General features: G+C 40.3%; 3 protein-coding genes and 1 long non-coding RNA gene across 4 annotated transcripts; all 4 read left to right on the forward strand.

The window, feature by feature from the left end:
• Nucleotides 1-802: 802 nt before the first annotated feature.
• Nucleotides 803-1932, forward strand: LOC147943738 (uncharacterized). Its single transcript, XR_015557545.1, has 3 exons — nt 803-936; nt 1030-1144; nt 1672-1932. It is a non-coding gene; the product is annotated as an uncharacterized LOC147943738 (long non-coding RNA).
• Nucleotides 1933-4963: 3031 nt separating this feature from the next.
• On the forward strand, nt 4964-6781 carry LOC104786828 (uncharacterized). The gene is made up of 2 exons (XM_010512288.3): nt 4964-5139; nt 5867-6781. The coding sequence occupies exons 1-2, from the start codon at nt 5104-5106 to the stop codon at nt 6557-6559; spliced, it is 729 nt and encodes a 242-aa protein (XP_010510590.1). The 5' UTR covers nt 4964-5103; the 3' UTR covers nt 6560-6781.
• Nucleotides 6782-8074: 1293 nt separating this feature from the next.
• LOC147943739 (uncharacterized) lies at nt 8075-10319 on the forward strand. Its single transcript, XM_087512342.1, has 4 exons — nt 8075-8908; nt 9055-9175; nt 9259-9842; nt 9957-10319. The coding sequence occupies exons 1-4, from the start codon at nt 8075-8077 to the stop codon at nt 10317-10319; spliced, it is 1902 nt and encodes a 633-aa protein (XP_087368468.1).
• A 1436-nt stretch (nt 10320-11755) lies between these two features.
• Nucleotides 11756-12361, forward strand: LOC147943740 (uncharacterized). The gene is made up of 2 exons (XM_087512344.1): nt 11756-12076; nt 12161-12361. The coding sequence occupies exons 1-2, from the start codon at nt 11756-11758 to the stop codon at nt 12359-12361; spliced, it is 522 nt and encodes a 173-aa protein (XP_087368470.1).
• The last annotated feature ends 8936 nt before the right edge of the window (nt 12362-21297 follow it).

Here is a 21297-nt window from a genome sequence, read left to right on the forward strand (position 1 = left end):
CTTCCCCTTGAATGCTTCGTATGGAGTTTGGTGAACAAGTGCTCTGGTAGCTACTCTGTTTATGAGATATGTCGTATGTCTAATAGCTTCTCCCCACAGATAATTAGGCATGTTCATATGAAATTAGATTTCTAATTTCTTTAAAAATTATATAGGATTATCAAAAATGAAAATATATAACATTAGATTTTCAAATTTCTTTAACAATATTTTTTATGAAAATAAAACAATAATTAATAATAAGAAAATAAATAATGAAACAACTAAAAAAGGAGTATGCTCTTTTATATTGATTTCAAACTGATTAATAAAAAGAAAATATTTAAATTATAGGAAATATATATATATATATATATATATCCGAAAATTATTAACTTAAAACTTATGAAAGTATTTTAATGTTCTTAAATAACAGAGCTACTAAATTTAAATTTTGTCTAAAATCTATTTTTAGAAAAAGTATTATTTTTAATTAAAATAAATAACGATTAATAGTATAAATTAAAATCTATAATAAAATTGCATCAATTATGGTGTGAATTAATTGAAGATAATTGAAGTAATTAGTAATTTTAGTCATGAAACAAATATTCAAACAAAATATGGGCGATATGATGGCAAATTTTGTAGAAACTATTAACGTACAATTAGGAAATTTAAGCAATATATTTGGCAAACAATATCTTAATAATAAATGAAAAATCTTAAACAGATATTGGACTTTTTCTATACCATTTTCCTATATATAACGAAATATTTTTGTTTAAGCCTAGAATATATTTTTTCGTTTTTCAATTTTAATAGCACATATCTTTTTTTGTTCTTTTTGCTAATTGAAGATCTAATTTGAGTTTTATATTCTTGATTTCAGGTTCGAATAGAGCATGAAAATTGTTGTTTCTCCACCTTGTGTGTCACTGTTTCTTCAAACCAATGGTACTTTGATCTATTTATTCTTCTTTATTTTTTATGATACACCCTTTTGATTGAAAATGTTTAAATATCAAGTTCTTATTAAATACTAATCAGGATATGGATAAGAGAAGGAAGAGCAGTTGATAGAACATGGATCCTCAAATCGAGTAACCGAGCTAGATGGTATGAAGCAGACTATGTCATTCTGACTTTTTCATTTTGTTTAAAGGTTAGATTTTCAAATTTATTTTAAAATTTAATCATATTTTTTTATGAAAATGAAACAATAATTAATAATAAGAAAATAACTAATGAAGCAACTATAAAAGGAATATGCTCTTTTGTATTGATTTCAAACTGATTAATAAGAATATATTTAAATTATAGGTAATATATATATATATATATATATCCGGAAATTATTATTTTAAAACTTATGAAAATATCTTAATGTTCTTAAATAACAGAGCTACTAAATTCTAATTTTGTCTAAAATCTATTTTTATAAAAATATTATATTTAATTAAAATAAATAACGATTAATAGTATAATTTAAAATCTATAATAAAATTTCATCTATTATGGTTTGAATTAATTGTACTAAAGATTATCTTTTATGTATTATTAATTTGTGCGTGTTTTTTTTTTTGAAGATGGCAAACTTTGGTTTGATATTTTGGACTCGGGAATCAAACACATTAATAATTTTATTGTTTGGTATTTAAATTAGCTAATAATTAGGGTGTGTTTATGCAGAGTTTTAACCATGGAGAATGTTGGATCACACAAGAAACAAGTACAAAACCATATTACCAGGGAGTAGTACAATTAAGAGACTTTAATTGTGACGTGAAGACTATACTACTTGTGATTGATTTTATTGTGTTTAGACTTTTAAATGGAAAAACATGTAATCGTATTAAGGAGCAAGTGCATACATCCACACATATTAAACTATTTGAAATAGACTTATTGTATATCAACAATTTCATACCCAATATTTACGAAAATTATATTTAAGAAGTTTCCATAACTATTTCTATTAACAACAACATAACTATATGTTCAGAGCTTTGCCATAGTTAGGAAAAAAGAAACATTCGTTTAGAGCATCAAATTTTGGGGAAAAAATTAGGAGCATATATTATTTAGACTTTAGTCCTAATAGAGTTATGTTTATATGAGACTTAATGGTTATGCTAAAATAATGTGTTAATAATATAGATATATACGAAAAAATATTGGGCTTCGATATGGGTTTAATTAAGTAATTAGAAAACAATTACTTCAACAATTAAGGTTTTTAAAAAAGTTAATAAATATTTAGGGTAAGCAAAGAAATATATATCGCTTTCTCCTCTTTTCTGAACAGAACTCAGTAAACAAAGTTTTTCTTCGACATGTCTCTCACTAAATCAATTGTATATATATTAAAGTAAAATTATTCAAGTTTTTAACTTTTTAACACTATTTATTCTATTTTCCTAAATAGTTACATCCAAATTATTTTTATATTTGTAAGTGATTGTTGTTGTTTGGAGAAAATTGGTTAGAAAGTTGATTTTGAAAGTTTAGTTAACGAATTAGTGGAAAAAGAAAGAAAAATGTTTTAGAACTAATCTTTTGTTGGTTTGTATAGTTATATTGTTTTTGTTTTCGTTCAGCAACAACGGTTTTTGTTTTTGTAGAATTTTATTTATTTATTGAATTGGGGTATTTTTTTAAGTCGCTTCGGATATATTTTCGTCTTCTCACAACTCTGTATATGTTACAGGAAATCAAATATTACTTATGAAAACAATCTCGCACGTACGTGCGGGTCCGTATCTAGTATCTATTGAATTTGGAGACATTTTCTATAAGTAAAACGCTGACCTATTGCATCACGAAGTTTTAAAGGAAAAATCTATAAATGGACAGTGCTCTTTTTCGCATAGCCTTTTGGTTCTTAAGTTGCTACATTCGATGGATATGGACCAAGCGAGCAATAAAGTCACAAATTACTCATATTGTTTAGACAATTGATTAATTATAGTATATAGATAATAAAGTAATCTTGGTAAGTTTTTTAATTACTGTGGTTTAAAAACATCTTTTATTTTGATATAGAAAGAATTATAAATCAGTTATACTAAATACTATCTGAGACGTATGAAGTGTATACAAAACACAGTTGATATATGTATATTTTGTTAGTTTTTTGTGTGATATACAGTTAATATGCATAAATTTGAAACTAAAAAGGCAATAATGATTCATAATTTTATTAAAATAAAAATAATGAACTTTTAAAAATTTTAAATCTTGGATTTATAAAATGTTTAAATTTTTTAAAAAAATATATATATATATGTTTAAGAATTTAAAGAATTTAGTGAACAGAATCAATCGATGTGTTGGATTTTTTTTTCAGTACAAAGTTTTATAAATATCTGATCTACCATTGTTCTGGCTGAAAGTCGGATTGGATTAAGACACACTTGTTTATATATGTATATCTTAAATACAGTATAAAGTATGTGTATGCGTGAGAGATCAAAGTACAAATTTAACGAGTTGTTAATGAGTAAAAAATTGTACTAACAGCTAAATTTTCTACTAGTATCCCCTTTTTAATAAAAGGGAAGTACACAACATAGTTTTTGTAGACTTTATATTTTTAATAAATGGTTACAAATGGTTACAAATAGGTTATAGATAGGTTATAGATTAATCCATATATTAATATTAATTGGTTACACCTAAATATTAGGGATATTCCAAATTGATAATTGATATATTAATGGTAACAAATAAATTCATGGATATTCCAAACTGTATTTTCGGAAGATTTTAGTCCTATATCACGTTGTTTTCAAAGATTTTTAAACAAATTATTACAAATTTATTTTCTACAGATTTTATCGATAGACCACAACGTTTAACCAAAGATAGATTACGAAATTGATAGACTGATTGGTTACAAGTTAAATAGTGGGTTACAAGATAGATTATAAAATAAAATTTAACCAGTGTTATAACACGGGTACTTATCTAGAAACATTAACAATATAAACTTACAAAATATGTGTCTTTTTTCAAGCCTTCATATTTAGCATGTGATTTTATTGCATAATGTTTTAGCCAATTTTTTTTTAAAAACAATCACATAAATTTTATTTTATATAAAAATTACAATATAAATAAAATGAATTTCAACCCGTGCTCTAGCACGGGTCTTAATCTAGTACATGAATAGTCTATCTAACAGTAAATATACTTGCGATAAATAACAGGCATTAATTAAAATCGCGTAATTTAAGCGTATTATTGTAAGTATATATGGTGTGTTTACTCATTAATACTGTATGTAAATCATACGAAACCAAGTATCAATTTCAAAGTATAAATGTGACCAAATTAGAAAAGGTAACAGTCTAATTATACCATAAATAACGACGATGTGCTGACTCACAATTACGGACTTCAGCAAGTTACCCTTTCATTATCGTTACAAAGTATTCGGATTGGTTCATTAGGCTCTGAAATATCCAAAAATAATTTTTAAAACATCTCATATCTTATTGGAAACGTGAAGAGTTTTTTTAAAAGACTTTTTATAATACAATTTTATAGAAAAACCTTCATAAATTTTCAATATTTTTTTTTAGAAAGTTTATTTACATTAAGTAACTTCTATATAAAAAAAAGTATTAATAGAAATAATAATTGGCATAGCATGCAGCATGATATATACATAAATGTCATTCATGATAATTGATAAGTAAAGAAAATGGTAAAAAAAAAGGAAATAACGAATTATTTTAAGGAAGAGACAAAGTCCCCAGCTAAAGTGGGAGAGGTTTTAGGAAAGATAGCTCAGTGCTGCAATGAGAGAGAGAGGACATATATGGAATCTTACCAAGTTTTCGAGTCAAACAAAATTAATCATTTTCTATACTCATTTCTTTTCAATAAATATTTTTGTTATTTTAATTTTATTCGTATGACATGACATGAACGACATCTCTCTCCTTCTTGTCCTCTCTTGCTCTGCCTTCCTTCTTCTAACACTATAAGAACACCCACCACATTTCCCCTGCAACTCCCTCTCTCTTTCTCTCAGAAATCAGAGAAGAACAAGACAAAATCTCTCATTCTCTCTCTACTTCTTCATATCTCTAAGAAGAAAATAAAAGACAAAACAAAATGGAAGAGTTGGGTTCTATTTGGTTTTACCAAGAGGTTAGTTTTTCTTAACAATCTCAAAAGTCATTTGTGTGTAATTGTTCTACCAAATGATCCAACATTTTGCATGAGTGTTTTGTTCAATTCTTTGCATTTTTATGTACGCGATTACCAATTCTAGAAGTCCATTATATTTTGGAATTTAGGTCCCTTAATTAAGAATCATTGTTCAATTGTGTGATATTGAAATTTCAATTTATTTTGGTTTAGATTAATTTCTGAGTATTAATCTCTCTTTTTTTTCTCCCTAAACCTTTTACTTTTTAGTTATCTCCGACATTATAAAACCTCCAAGATCTATGAAAATCTATCAGAACAAACCATTTCACCTACATAAAATGCGACTTCTTGTACTTTTCTGCACCTTTTAACACCAAAAAAGACTATTTTCTTTTCTTGTCTTTTTATCTAATTATTTTCTAGCCCTGACGTTTATATAATCTATTAATATTAAATTATTAATATGTTTGGTTTACATTTAGTAACGTTTTCGAGTGTATTCTTGACCCCATGAACGCAAGGTTGTTATCACACATCATTAGTAAAACCAATGTCTTATTTATTATTATGTTATGTTATCTTTTCAGTTTTCACAATTCTTTTTTCTTCTAGATGTTGATTTCTTCAATGATTCGGCCAATCTTTTTTGTTCATTTAATATCAATTATTTTCTGACTTTTTTTACTAACGAAATCTTTAACTTTTCTTGATATTATTATTACAGAGTATGGATGAATTAAGACAAAAGCTTCAATATAGTTCCTTTGAACTTGAAGCTGTCAAAGCAAAAGCTAATGAAGAAACAAAACTTCACCAAGAAGAAGTGAAGAACCTTCTTCATCTACTCAAACGTACTCGTCAAGAAAGAGACGAAGCTAAAGATCAGTTACAAAAACTTCTCGTAATCAAAACAAACTCGAGTATCACCGAGTCAAACTCACACGGTTCTTCACCGGTAGACTCATTCTTCGAACCGGTCTCGTCCCCTGAATTCTCCAATTTCAACATGGTGGTACCGGAACCGGTTAACCAAATCAAATTCAAGAACCGACAACAACATCAACATCAACAACAACAACAAACCGTGAACCGGATCTTGAAGAAGGTTGATCCAGTGGAAGCTCTAATGGATGAGATTGTTAAAGGAAAATCTTTACCGGAGAAAGGGAAGCTTCTTCAAACAGTGATGGAGTCTGGACCGTTGCTTCAAACACTTCTTGTCGCTGGTCCACTTCCACGGTGGCGTAATCCTCCGCCGCTTCAACAGAGCTTTAGAGTCCCTCCGATCTCGAACTCTTACGGTTGTTTGCCGATGACGACGACGACGACGACATCAATGCTGAATTTTAGAGGCTGCTCTGTTCCTGGAATCGCTACCGGTATTGAAGTTGCCAACAAACGACAAAGATTTCATTAGTGTTTTTGTTGTTACAATTATTTTTCTTTTATTGTTCTGCTTTTTTTTTTTTTTTGGTTTGGTTATCTAGTTAGTTGCTTCGGAGTTGGGACTCACTATATTATTGTAAAGATTTAAAAATGGATTTTGGGGTTTTTTTAAAAATGAGTTTATGTGTAAATTGAAGTATAAACGATTTGGGATTTTATCGGATATTATCTATGGTCATGATTCTTGATTCTACTATGTTCGATTGGTTTGCATTTCATCTACTTGACGAGTTTCAAAAATTAATTTATGTGCTTATATATGCTTTTGAATATGAATGTTAAAAATAAAATATTGTAAAGTTTTTTCATAGAATATTTGTGCAATATATGTTGACCTTAAAGAAACATTTTCTTGTATTTGTATTTTTTTAAGTTTGTTCAAAACATATATAAGATAGCAAATAGAAAAGACAAGAGAGTAACCCAAGCAAAGTGGTATAATGGTAAGTTAACTAGTTAAGCCTAGGAGCTAGGACCTAGGGTAAGGGGATTGCACACCCCTATGATCTAAGTGCTTTACGAGTTCGATTAGTACTAAGAACAGAATTGTGTTGCTTGGGTCACTTGGACTTTTGGGGTTCAGCCGAAATTTTTTATACGTGTGTTGAACTAGTATAGCTACTAGCTCGAGGATGATATAATAGAAAGGATGAAACAAAGGACTTTTATTAAGATAATCAAAGATCGTCGAATTACAATATAACCGTTATAAGCCGGGTGGTTAATTACAGAGAATTGTGCTTCTCAAAATGACTAACTGAACTATAGCTTAGAATCAGATTTACTCCTGACTCTTGCCCGATGTTACTTGCCCTTCTCTGCAAGCTGATCCCCTGGTATTTATAGCTGATGGGACGTTTCACCTCTCTGCCTCGGGATCGATGTGGGATTGTCCTCAAGTAAAGTCGGCGATCGTTCTTATCCGGGCCGTCATTTATTGGGCTGTCCGTCTTAATTGGGCCTTCTAGGAGCTTGATCGGCCCGACAAGTAGGATTTAGCCGGTTTGCCTTCTTGGGTTTTTGGGTTGACTGTTTCGATAATGGGCCTGCAGGAAAGCCTGTTAAGGCTGGGTGAAACCCATATCCAACAATTGTCCCCCCCTTAGTTCATTGTGGTCAGCCTTGAGCCAATGAGCTTGTTCGGGAAATATTAAGTCTGGCTCGTTATCGGAACGTTGGCCCAATCTTTTATACTCTGTCGTGGAGAGGGAAATTGGAACGTCGTTTCCTAGGGTTGCATCGTTTTACACCCATTGTTACTTTAAGGGTTTCTTTTCCCGCAGCTTATAAAAGGAGACTTCTTGGGGTGCCCTCTTCAGTTCTTCTCCAGCCGCAAAAACCGAGGTAACCCTTCTCTCTCTTTTGTTGGAACCTTTCTCTTTTTCTTTTTTTTTTTATCTTCTTCCCTAGTTATCTTTTAGATTTTTAGTGTAGCTTATACTTTCTCCCGATCGGGTTTGTTGTTGTAATTGTCGATTCGAATTCAATGTCGGGTTCTTGTGAGGAGTTTTTGAACGAGCGTTCGCCTACGGGTTCCTCTGAGGCCGGTCCGTCGATGCAGGCTGCCGATTCGTCCGATTCCGAAGTTTCAGCATATTCATCTAGGCTTCGCAGGCGAAGTAGAAAAGTAGAATCGTCGGGCCACTCTCCGACACTCGAAGTTGATCTGGGATTCCTTGCCCCTTCTGGAACTCCAGTCAAACCTGAGGCAGGCAATTCTAGTCCTGACAGATATGGCTATCCCGATTCGCCTTGCTCCCGTGGCGAAGCCAGATCTGGCCACTCGTCCAATAACGTGTCTCTCGAGGATGAGATCGATATTGGCGAAGGGACTGACTACCCGGATGCGCCTTTTGATTCGGGAAGGTCACTTTGTGATGCCGACTCTCTCTGCGCGATGATTGACTTCTGTAATTCCCCCCTGCGCGTTTCTGTTGTATGTCCGACTTCTGAGGAGCGTGTATTTAAGTGCCCTGATGGGTTTATCAGTTTATATGAACCGTTTTTTACTAAGGGCGGTCTCCGCTTTCCGATTCCAGCCTTCATGATGGAGTATTGTTGGCGTCGTCAGATTGCTATTACGCAGCTTACCGTCCACACTATTCGCAACATGATTGGTCTTAAGCACCTTGCTGACCAATGCGGGGTCAAATTGACCGCCTTCTTTGTTGAGGATATGATGCGTTTTACTAGGCAGAAGGGTTTTAACGGCATTTGGTATGCTAGTGCCACGCCGGGATATAAGCTGATGGACCATCCGCCGTCAAAAACCCATACTTGGCTGAACAGATACTTCTATGCTAAAGTTGATGATGCCTTGGTAGAGGATGTGTCAATAGGTTATAAGACTGAGTGGAATTTGTCCCCTGGTAGTTTCTTGGGTGATCCTTTATCCTTTTCCTTTTGCTCCCGTTTTGGATTGCTAACTGTCTTTATTTTTGATGATCCTCGGATTTGGTTGATAAGTCTGCTGATCCGCCAACTCCTGATTTCTTTGAGGTTCGTGATCTTCTAAGGAGGCAAACGGTGCTTGACTGGAGGACTATTCCGCAGCTAGACCTAACTAGGGGCAGGAAACCATCGAAAGGTATTGCTTTGTTGTGCTTGCCGGTTTTGGTTCGACCAGTTTGCCATTTATATTTTATTGAGGATCCTGGTTTACGATGACAGGAGGTGTGAGTCAAGCAGGGATGGTGAAACTGGGTGTTCCCAAATACTCCGGCAAGCCGGTCTCGAAGAAGAAGAACGCTGCAGAAGAGAAGGAACTGCAGTTGGCGCTGAAGAAGAGTCTGGCCGATCAATCATCTATTCAGGGTTCTCGCGTTGGGGGTACCTCGGGTGGCCGATCTTCAGATGGTAACAAGGCATCGCGAGAAAAGGGGAAAAACAGTGAGGCTGCTCAGCGGGATAAGGATATCGTTCCTATCGATCTCACGGTTGAAAAGGATCGCTCTTCCTCGAAAAATTTGCCTGACCCGACGGGGGATTCTGGCAAGCGCAAAGAGGCTCCGGCTGGTTCTGATACGGTCGTTGCGTTTAAAAAGCCTAGGACCTCCTCGCTAGACCCAAAGGATAAAGGCGTCCAGCCTTCCTATTTTCATAACTTCCGCTATGCGAAGGACACTCCTTTCCTTTCTGACAAATGGGAATGTGGTGCTCTCATTCGTGAGGTCTCCAAAGTGCCGGGTGATCGCTCTGAGGGGGACTTGAAGGAGGATGATGCATTCGACGAATGGGCTCGGCATCATCTCCAGGTTCATCCTCTCTTCTCTATATATATATATATTATTATTATTATTATTATTTTATTATTATTATTATTATTATTTTTTTTTTTTTTTTTTTAACTTTATTTGGTTTTGCCTCAGTCGGCAAGCTCGGTGTATTCGATGGTTTGTCGCTACGAGCGCAGGCTGAAGGCTGCCGAACGTGAGACTGCTTTTGCCGAGGCTGGACTAAAGGATTGCCAGAACCAGGTCGGCAAGTATCGATCTGAATCGACTAAGGCTTGGCGGGAGTTTGATCGTCTGAAGGAGGAGAATCGCCAACTGCAGGGGTCCTTGGAACGTTCTTGTGCCGACATCACTCGCCTGGAAACTTCCGTCAGACGGGCTGCTGAAGATTATGATCATCAACTGAAGGCTGCGGTCGAGAGGAGAGCCGAGGAAATTCGTCGCGAGGTGAGGGATTTCTACCGCGAACGGTCGGACCAAAATCGTCAGCATATCTAGGACGTGAGGCGGGCTTTTAACCCAATGATGATGAAGGCTCAGGCGAATGGTATCCTAAAGCAGGTTGAGGACCTTGTGGCTGATGGTTGTCCAGTTCCTACGAAGGTGGTCCAATTTGTCACTGACGGCTCGGCATTTTGGGATAATGTTGTGGATGGCATTGAGATCACCCCGCTTGTCAACGATGGGTACGTGGTGACTCTGACCGCTGAGCGTGTTGCGGCTAATCCTCGGCGTATTCCTGGCTATGATGAGATCGTCGATTTTGACGAGTATGGTTCGAACATGCCGTCTGCTACTGCCAAGGTTGCGGAACCCGATCTGCCCGACACTGAAGAACAGGCTCCCAATGCTGAGACACAGGCGGTGAGACAGGAAACGCCGGAACTGGACATTGTGACTGGCCTCGCTTTGGCGGATGCTGCTGTGGCTCCGATTTCCGAAGGGATTGAAGGTCGTAGCGTTCAAATTGCTGGGCTTGTCAGTGATGCAGGCGTGAGGGATCCACTAGCCCCTGCTCCAGTCATCGCCTCTGAAGGCGAGGGCGAAATTGTGCCGGAATAAGCCCTGCGAGGCTTTGGAACTATGCCGTTTGTGGCTCTTATCGTTTAAGGCTTATTTATATTTTGCATCTCCGTTTTTTTTTTAGTATGACTTGAATACTTTGGGGGTGGTGTATTAATTCCCCCTCCCTTTTGTTTGTGAATGATGGTAATGATTCTAAGTTTGCGACGTTCTGTCCTTGCGGTTTATTACGTGTTTTTTTTTTACGAGCTGGGGCGAGACTTTAGGCAAAGTTAGGATTTTCCATAGTCCCCTCCCTTTTTGACGAGCTGGGGCGAGACTTAGGCAAAGTTAGGATTTGCCATAGTCCCCCCCTTTTTGACGAGCTGGGGCGAGACTTAGGCAAAGTTAGGATTTGCCATAGTCCCCCCCTTTTTGACGAGCTGAGGCGAGACTTAGGCAAAGTTAGGATTTGCCATAGTCCCCCCTTTTTGACGAGCTTGGGCGAGACTTAGGCAGAGTTAGGATTTGCCATAGTCCCCCCCTTTTTTGACGAGCTGGGGAGTTAATGCGCTAAGTGGCTGCAACTCTTGGACCCTTCGGCTTCGTTGTATTAATTGCTTGGTTTAAATGGTGAATTGCTTTTCCAAGGCGTTTCTCATCATTACCGCATGCGGATGTTGCGTGTGGCGCGATTTTTATTGCGAGGCGATGGTTGGCTGGGGAGGGAGGTGCATTAAATGCGGTAAAGTGGACGGTTTTCTAGTTAACTGTCGTGTCGCTTCACTTCTGTCCTGTCTTTGCTATATATAAAGGGAGGCGTGGGTGGGCGAAAGTGGGTCACGCAACGTTCTCTTCGTCTTTTCTTTATTTCAATTTGCTGACAATCTTTCCTTGCTTCATACTCTCCTTCCTCCTTCTCTGCTTCGATCATGAGTAGCTCTGATGACTCGGGGGAATGGGTTCCGGTGAATCGCAGTGAACGGATTGTTTTCGGTCGTCCTCGAACTGGCCGTTCTTCGTCGCCAGTTCGTGTCGATCCGGCTCAGCCTAGTGATGGGTCGGGTCGATTTGTTGAAGCTGGTCCTCATGATCTGTTCTTTCCGTGGAGAAGCCCATTCGTTGCTGCGGCGTCACCACCGTTTCGGCCACTGCCGCGGAACTTCGTGCCGGGTGTTGCTGAGATTCCGGTGGAGTTCCTTCAGTCCTTGAGTCCTGACGAAAGGCGTTTGGCGGTTGGCTGGTTTAGGACGGTTAGTTCGTCATGTTGCGCTTTCTATTATCTAATTTCGACCTTCTAACTACTTTGCTTTTTTTTTTTTTCTTGTTACTGGTAGATCGAGATTCAGCACCGGGCCTACCGTCGCCGGCATGAGTTTCTGGTCAAGCAGATTATGGACCTCGAGATGGGGATGCGGAAATTGGAGGCTGGGCCAGAGGATTGGGAGCGATTTGGGTTCGGGAAGTTTCGTGTGATGCCTTTCTGGCTCCGTGATCGAGTTCGTGCCTACAGCCGTAGAGTCCGTGAGAGTCGCTGAGGGTGCTCGGCGTATTATATGTCTTTACCAGTTGATGAACCGTTCCCCCTTTTTTTTTTTTGGTACCCGTGTGTTGGGTTACGTATTATTCTCGGAACTTTTGTATTACGGTTGGTGTTATTTTTTTTTGTTGAACGCTTTACCCGCTTGGCGGGTTTTATTTTCGGGTGTTTATGTTATGTTTGGGTTATTCTCGACAGTGAGACGTCTCTCATCTTATTGTGTCGAGCCGAAAGTCTTTGTTCGGAACCGTTTTTTTTGTGTCTGCTTTTGCAGGATGTGACTGTCAGATTTTGGGAGCGAGAAGCGTTGGATTCGCGTATTAAAGCTCGGCTTATTCCCTACCTTGGAACCGAAGAGGTTGCGCGCTGGTGGCGGCTTATTTCGCTTATCGGCCTTGGTTTATTTGCGAGCAATGGTTGGAGCTCGGCTTACGATCTGCACCTCGCGTGGAGTGCCATTTTTTATTATTTTGTTTAATCGTCACGACTGGCCAAATTGCCGACCCTGTTTGGGTGTGTATTTTTTTGTTTTCTTTGTTGCCTGTATGATATTTGTCGAATTTTGCAAGACAATATGCTTAATAAAAAGGAACGCGGGGATTTTCACAGAAAATTGCATTCATAAGTTGTGGCTGCGCCTTTTCAGGTTGCACAGATACTGAATACTCCTAGATGGAAATAGAAATATAATATGCGTAATACACAAATTTCTTAATAGAAGTAGCGCTTAAGGTTGCCGGCGTTCCAGGATCGCGGAATAGCTTCGCCGGACATGGTAACTAGTTCGTAAACTCCCGGGCGAACAATTTTGGATACTTGGTACGGCCCTTCCCATTTTGCGCCGAGCTTACCAGCGTTGAGCTCGGCGGTGTTTTCGAACACCTTGCGTAGAACGAGGTCTCCCTCGCTGAAGGATCGCAGGTTGACCTTTTTGTTATAATGACGAGCTGCCGCCTGCTGGTAATTCTGAATTCGGAGCAAGGCGCGATCTCGGAGTTCTTCGATCTCGTCGAGGCTGTCATAGAGCATTTCGTCGTTTAGCTCGGTGTTCTTGACTAACATGGTCTGGCGTAAACTGCCGACGCTTACTTCGGCTGGCGCCATTGCTTCCAGGCCATAAGCTAGCGAGAATGGTGTTTGTCCTGATGCTCTTCGCGGAGTTGTTCGGTGGGACCATAGCACGCCGTCTAGCTCGTCGGCCCAGAGGCCTTTCTTTTCTTCGAGCCGCTTTTTTAAGCCACTTAAGATAGTCTTATTGGTCGCCTCAGCCTGACCGTTGCCTTGAGGGTACCTCGGGGTTGATTTACTGAGCCGGATACGCCAACTTGCGCAGAAATCATCGAATTTTTCGGATATAAACTGCGATCCGTTATCTGTTACGATTTCGTAGGGTAATCCGTGTCGTCATATTATATTTTTCCAGACAAAGTTTTGGACCTCATTCGCTTGGATTTTCTTATAGGAATCAGCCTCAACCCACTTGGTGAAGTAGTCAGTCAATATAAGAAGGAACTTTTTGTCGTGTGACGCGGGTAGTGGTCCGACGATATCCATTGCCCATCTCATAAACGGATACGGCGCTGTTGTTGTTGAGAGTAATTCTGCCGGGGCGTGTATATCGGATGCATGTCTCTGACATTTTTCACACTTCACGGCGAACTGCTCGCAGTCACTGACCATAGTCGGCCAGTATATTCCATGTTTCCTGATTTTTAGTGCTAAGGCGTGTCCACCGGAGTGGTTTCCTCCGTCTCCTTCGTGTGTTTCCTGCATTACTCGCTGGGCTTCTTCTGTCGAGATGCAATGTAGTAATATGCCGGCCGCGCTCCAACGGTAAAGGCGTCCCTCGACTATAACGTACTGTGCCGCCTTCTTTTTAAGGCGTCGGGACTGCCATTTATCTGCCGGGATTACTCCTTCACTGATGTACTGAAGTATTTCTTGGTGCCAGTCCGCGGGTTCGGCGGCGAGCTTGGCCTCATGGTTAGGTTGTGCCTCATCGTCAAGGTCGGCATGTTCCGCCGGGTCGGCAGATATGATGTTAACTTGAGCCCCAGAGTCGATGCTACTTACTGAGATACTCTCGACTGGGATTACCCGACGTAGGTCCGGGTCTGAGGTTGATGCTAAGACGGCCAGGGCGTCTGCGGGTGCGTTGGCGCTTCGAGGTATCTTGTCGATCATGAAATGGTCGAAACCCTTTGCTAGCTCCTTTACTATCTTTAAATATGCGTCCATGCGGCCGCATTTGGTACCGTACTCTCCATTGTATTGGTTTGCGACGAGCTGGGAATCGCAGTAGGCATGAAGCCTTTTTACGCCGATCCCTGCTGCAAGCCGCATTCCGGCAAGTAAAGCTTCATACTCTGACTCATTGTTTGTTGCGTTGAAGTTGAGACGGAACGACTGCTCAACAACCTCTCCGGTTGGGGATGTTAAGCGAATCCCAATTCCTGAACCATGCTGCGATGAGGCTCCGTCGACGTACAAATACCAGTTCTCTTCGCTTGAGCTAAGAGAGGTGAAATGTTGGGGCTGCTCGACAATGAAATCTGCCAATACTTGAGACTTCATGCAAGTTCGGCCCAGATATTCGATATCGTACTCACTTAATTCGACTGCCCACTTCGCCATGCGACCTGATTGTCCCGGGCTATGCAGAATTTGCCGCAGAGGTTGGTTCGTCAGGACCGCGATTGTATGTGATTGGAAATAGGGTCTGAGCTTGCGAGCTGAAGTTACCACGGCGTATGCTATTTTTTCCAGGTTCGAATAACGCAACTCAGCCCTGTCGAGGGTCTTGCTGACGTAGAAGATTGGCTTTTGTTCGCCTCGGTCGTCTCTGACTAATACTCCGCTAACTGCCGATCCCGAAACGGCGATATATAGGTAAAGCTTTTCTCCTTCCTCAGGCTTTGAAAGTATGGGAGGGGTGGTTAAATAAGTTTTTAACTCGACGAACGCCTGCTCGCATTCGGCGGTCCATTCGTACGCTTTGTTCGTCGATCGCAGCAATTGGTAGAACGGCAAGCTTTTATCGGTTGACCGTGAAATGAATCGGTTTAAAGCTGCTATCCTGCCGGTCAGGCGTTGGACTTCGCGCTTGTTTCGTGGTGAGGGCATGTCGAGTATGGCTTTTATTTGCTTCGGGTTTGCCTCTATTCCCCTTTTCGTGACGATATACCCTAGAAATTCTCCTGACGTCACACCGAATGAGCATTTTGCCGGGTTGAGTTTCATGTTATACTTATTCAGGGTTTGAAAACACTTTCGCAGGTGCTCGACGTGATCGTTTGCGTTTGCGGATTTGACTAACATGTCGTTGATGTACACCTCCATAGTTATTACTAATTGGTCTGCAAACATCTTATTGACAAGACGTTCATAGGTGGCTCCCGCGTTTTTCAAACCGAACGGCATTACTTTGTAGCAGAACGTGCCTTGATCTGTGATAAAGGCGGTTTTTTCGCGGTCGTCGGTGTGCATCAAGATTTGGTTATATCCTGAGAAGGCATCCATGAAGGAGAGCAATGCGTTGCCCGCCGTGGCCTCGACGAGCCTCTCTATATGTGGTAGCGGGTAGCTATCCTTGGGGCAGGCTTTATTGAGATCCGTGAAGTCTATGCAGACTCTGTTCTTCCCATTTTTCTTTTTAACCACCACCGGGTTTGCTAGCCACTCAGGATACTTAACCTCCATGATTGACCCAGCATCTAACAATTTTTTGACCTTGTCATTTACCGCTTTAGACCGTTCGGGTCCGAGTTTCCGTCGCTTCTGCTTGACGGGTTTATAAGTGGGATCGACGTTAAGTTCATGACTTGTGACGTCCATGCTGATTCCAACCATATCGTCAAAAGACCAGGCAAAGGTGGAAGCGTTGTCCTTCAAGAATTGGACCAGTTCGATTCTTATTGCCGGGTCGAGATCAGCACCGATCCCAACGCACCGCTTTGGGTCACTCTCGTCGATATTGACCTCGTCGAGCAGGTGGTGACTCGGAATTTCCTCGGGGCTAGGTGCTGGCGGCGCGCCCAACGCTTGCTGTGATTGCTATAAATCAGCGGCCTTCCGTAACTTGCATTCGATCACGAAACAGTTCCTAGCGTCTGATTGATTACCCTTGATTGTGAATATCTGGCCGGACAGGGGAAACTTCACACACTGATGATAAGTGGATGGGATGGCCTGCATGTCGTGAATCCAGGGGGATCCAAGAATGATGTTATAAACAGCCGGCTTGTCGACCACAACAAACTTGTGCCACGAGGGTATGCCGGATACGTTAATTGGCAACTTGATTGTGCCGGACGTCATCATGTAATTTCCGTCGAACCCGGTGAGTGGCCTGATCGATGGTTTGATTTCTCTATTATTGACCTCCATTTTGTCGAGGACATCCCGGAAGATTACGTTGACGGAGCTTCCCGTGTCGATCATAATCCTTGTTACTTCGCTTTCTCCTACGTGTAATTCGATGACGAGAGGGTCGTTGTGCGGGAAGTTGACTCCAGCCAAGTCGTTTGCTGTGAACGTGATCGGAGGTACAAAGGGTGGGACTTTAACTGGCCAGACCGCAGCTGTGCCGGCCTTTACATAGTCGCGGATTGACCGCACGGAATCTCTACATGCTGTCAATCCTCCCATTATCATGTCAACACGGCGACGGTGCGGCCATTGGGTCGCTGTTGGGTCGGCGTAGAGGGTGTAAGTGTCGAACTCCGTTGGGAATTTGACACATTGATGGTAGATGGAAACCACAGCTTTCATTTTATGGAGCCAAGGCGTCCCAAGGATGGCATTATACGCGCTTGGACGGTCGACGACTGCGAAGTCAAAGAGGTGAACCGTACCACCGACCCTCATTGGGAGCATGACCGTTCCTAAAGAGGTAAGAGAGCATCCATCGAAACCAGTCAAGGTTTGTACTTCGGGCATGGTCAAGTGCAGGTCGACTTTTATCTGCGGGAGTGCTCTCCGGAAGATGACGTTAACGGAGCTTCCTGTATCGACCAACACATCCGGGACTAAGTAATCGCCGATGTTTATTTCAACAACGACAGGTCCAGTGGGCGAAGTCCGATGCTCGGCAGTGTCCTCTTCTCCGAACATGATCGGAGAGTACGATCGGCATATAGGTGTTCTGCCGGGCAACCAATCGCGTTCGGCTCTCTCGACGTCGTGGACGGGATATAAGGCGCGAGGCCAGTTAGGGTCGTACGGTAGACTTCCTCTTATGACATTAATTCTACGGCGGGCTGGAGGTGGTGGCGCGTCAGCCGGTTGGTTTTCTTGTCCTCCCACCTGGTTGCCAGCTGCGGGCTGGTTATTCGGCGCTGGTCCATTGTTGAAATGGTTATTTGGACCTCGTCCTTGATGTGCATGGCGTCCTTGACCTCGACCTCGCGGGGCATTACTCTTGTACTGGCGTAATTCCACTTTGACCTCGCCGTTGAGGTATTTGCCCAGCAACGCGTTTTGTAAGTGTCTGCAAGACTGCGTAGAGTGTCCGGTGTATTCATGTAACTCTCAATACAAGTTATGGTCAGGCTCTTCTCTTGCCCCTTTTGGTGGGGTCGTCGGTACTATAGCTGACGAACTGACTGCGGGGGTTGGCGGGGCGTCATTGACGAGGTACGTTGCGCCGCGCTTCTTACTGTCCGCGAGGTACTCTTTGTCGAGGTGTTGGCGAGGTTCGTGGTATACCTCTTTTGCTTTGCCGGTTGGCACTTGAATTCCGGTAGAAGCACGTTTTTTGTCGTAGATGACTTTTTCTTCTTCCAGTTCAATGTGGACTCCCGCTCGATGGAGGGCATCTTGGAAAGTTGGGAATCTGTTCAACTTGAGATCCTTTCGGAACGTTGATTTGTACCATAGGGCCTTGTGAAGGGCTGCAAGCGAAACGCTATGGGGTGCTTTTACCTGTGTGGCAATCTTTTTGAACCTATCCATGAATGTTCGCAACGGCTCATGTTCCCCTTGCTCGATATTGTGGAGATCGGCGATTGTCGCGGTGGGACGGCTAATATCGAGTATTGTTTCAAGAAGGTTAGCGAGAGTGTACGGAAGCTGTCGATTGAGTCAGGCGGCAAAGAGGAGAACCAGCCGAGGGCGTCGCCACTCAGGTTTTCGATGAACAGCTGACACTTTCCAGCGTCTAGCTCTTCCGGGGAAAACTCGCAACGATGGATTGCGATCTCGAAGGATGTCAAATGGTGAGTTGGGTCCGAATCTCCCTTATACGGAGGTAGGTGCTTTATTTTGCAATCGGGGCAAACGACGACCCGACGGATTCGCGCAGTAAATGGAGTTTTTTGGGACTGCTCCAACATATGGTCTACATCAGGTGCCGCGCTGGTTGCTTGGTGGAACTTGCTTGTGACATCCTTCATTTGACTTTTGAGTTCGGCCAATTCCCCGCTCTGGTTCTGGTCGGCGCTATTGGGATCGGCTCTATTGGTGCCGTCTGGATGTTCGGCATTTTCTTGTAGTTTTGCACAGACGCTAGAGAGAGTGGCGAATCGTTCCTTTGTCTTTCTGTCTTGGGCGTCGATTTTTTCCAGGATGCTTAGCATTAGTGCTCCTATGTCGAGGGCGCTGGTGCCTTCTCCGATCGAGCCATTCGGCGTTGTCGGGGGCCGGGTCGGCGGTATTGGAAGCTCCTCTTGGGCCTGCTGGATGCGGTCCGGCGTGTCCGCCACATAGCCGTCGCTGCCCGTCATTTCTCTTTCTGCCATTGCTCGAAATGTGCTTCGTCGATGTTGGACTTTCTTCAAAAGCTTTCCTTGTTTGTTTCCCTGGATGCGCACCAAATGTTGAACTAGTATAGCTACTAGCTCGAGGATGATATAATAGAAAGGGTGAAACAAAGGACTTTTATTAAGATAGTCAAAGATCGTCGAATTACAATATAACCGTTATAAGCCGGGTGGCTAATTACAGAGAATTGTGCTTCTCAAAATGACTAACTGAACTATAGCTTAGAATCGGATTTACTCCTGACTCTTGCCCGATGTTACTTGCCCTTCTCTGCAAGCTGATCCCCTCGTATTTATAGCTGATGGAACGTTTCACCTCTCTGCCTCGGGATCGATGTGGGATTGTCCTCAAGTAAAGTCGGCGATCGTTCTTATCCGGGCCGTCATTTATTGGGTTGTCTGTCTTAATTGGGCCTTCTAGGAGCTTGATCGGTCCGACAAGTAGGATTTAGCCGGTTTGCCTTCTTGGGTTTTTGGGTTGACTGTTTCGATAATGGGCCTGCAGGAAAACCTGTTAAGGCTGGGTGAAACCCATATCCAACAACGTGGTGTGTTTACGTGACACTTCTGTGTTCCGTCAAAGGGGGTTTGATATTACCTGAAAATAATCGGTGTTGGCTCCTATGAAACAAATATCCATAACATATAAACACAATAACGAATAATTATTTGAGACTTACAAATTATTAGAATTTCCGATGGAGTTAATTCCCTCGATTTTTTTTTTTAATATAGAGATAAAAGACATGTTTTTGACCTGGAGATCACTGGTGTGCCTAACTCTTACAGTTGTAGAGCAGAAAGATCAAAGAATAAAAGTGGAGACAAATCGAGACAGAGGACTTGGTCTTGTTTCTAGAAATATATTCAAGTAAAGACAATACTGTTTTATGGGTTTGGATTGTGACCAGTGTCGTGGTGGCTTTTGGTCATGTTCTTATACAAAGTTAGGCGGATAACATGTTCTGTTTCCTTAGTTGCAACTGCCATGGACGGCCATCAACTTCAATCAGTTTTGAACGAAATTGCACTGTTGTGTCCTCAATAACTGTTATTTTAGTTGAAATGTTTGGCTTTTTTACCTTGAAATTTTTGGTAATTTCTTAAAAGAGTTTTATGGATTATCTAATGTTTATTCTTCGTATGAAAGTTGTTGGGCCTTGTGGAGAACTAAGACTTTTTCAGTTATTGCCCTAAGAAGTGGGCTTTCTAAGCTCATGAAAAAGAAAAAAACGTTCTTCCTCGATGTGTTTCTGTTTCGGTGTATAAACTTTTTAATAACAAAACATTAGTATTATTTTTTAGCAATTATCAATTCCTATTATTATTTTCTTGTAACGTATTCATTAAGGAAAAAATATTATTTCTTGTAACGTAGTCAATAAGGAAAAAATATTATTTTCTTATAACGTATTTTCTTGGGACGAAACAAGTTCAGAACAGTTGGAAACAAAAGGTAGTTAATATAATTTTGTTTTGGATTACTTCAAACAACGACGAAAAAAACTCAGTCTTCAACAAACAAAAAAAAACAAAAAGAACTCAGTCATTTGCAATTTAACCGACGTTAATAATTTCTAAGGATAAATATGAACTTTTTAAAAATATAACATTATCCATACGTAGATAATATTTATTTGAAGTCAAATACTATTTTTCTCTAAAATTTCGTCTTCCTTTATCGATAATACGCTGTTATCATTGAGTATTATATACAGATTTAATAGTTTACAATACTTGTTAACAAACAAAAAACTAATAAATAAAGAAAAAAAAGTTTGGAAAATTAAAACAATAGATACATAAAGAAATAATGTTACATTAGAAAAGTCTGAAAATTAAAAGAATATATACATCAAAGTCGGAAAATAATGTTACTTATCGAATGATGTTATATATATATATATATATCATATCTATGATGTTATATGAAAACAAGTAAGAGGTTTTTTCCGACTATGTTTACATACGTAGTTTTAATTAAAAAAATGTTAATATGTAGGTTACGTGTATAATTATAAAGAGCTTGTTTATACTCTTATTTAATTTATCAATACAATAAAAGTAGAAGGTGTATCTCTCCAGAACATGACACATCAGCCTCAACTTTGAAACATATGTTGACACCTCAGTAAAAATTTCTACCCTATCAAATTATAACATTAATACAGCTCAG

Source organism: Camelina sativa, chromosome 5 (genome assembly GCF_030686135.1).
Source record: "Camelina sativa cultivar CO46 ecotype springtype chromosome 5, ASM3068613v1".
NCBI classification, from domain to species: domain Eukaryota; kingdom Viridiplantae; phylum Streptophyta; class Magnoliopsida; order Brassicales; family Brassicaceae; genus Camelina; species Camelina sativa.

Bases quoted from the DNA above. Each gene is read 5' to 3' on its own strand.
- LOC147943739 (XM_087512342.1), top strand. From the start codon at position 8,075: ATGTCGGGTTCTTGTGAGGAGTTTTTGAACGAGCGTTCGCCTACGGGT. The intron at 9,176-9,258 runs GTATTGCTTTGT...TTACGATGACAG, and splicing joins GGGCAGGAAACCATCGAAAG to GAGGTGTGAGTCAAGCAGGG. The intron at 9,843-9,956 runs GTTCATCCTCTC...GTTTTGCCTCAG, and splicing joins GGGCTCGGCATCATCTCCAG to TCGGCAAGCTCGGTGTATTC.
- LOC147943740 (XM_087512344.1), top strand. From the start codon at position 11,756: ATGAGTAGCTCTGATGACTCGGGGGAATGGGTTCCGGTGAATCGCAGT. The intron at 12,077-12,160 runs GTTAGTTCGTCA...TGTTACTGGTAG, and splicing joins CGGTTGGCTGGTTTAGGACG to ATCGAGATTCAGCACCGGGC.
- LOC104786828 (XM_010512288.3), top strand. From the start codon at position 5,104: ATGGAAGAGTTGGGTTCTATTTGGTTTTACCAAGAG. The intron at 5,140-5,866 runs GTTAGTTTTTCT...TTATTATTACAG, and splicing joins CTATTTGGTTTTACCAAGAG to AGTATGGATGAATTAAGACA.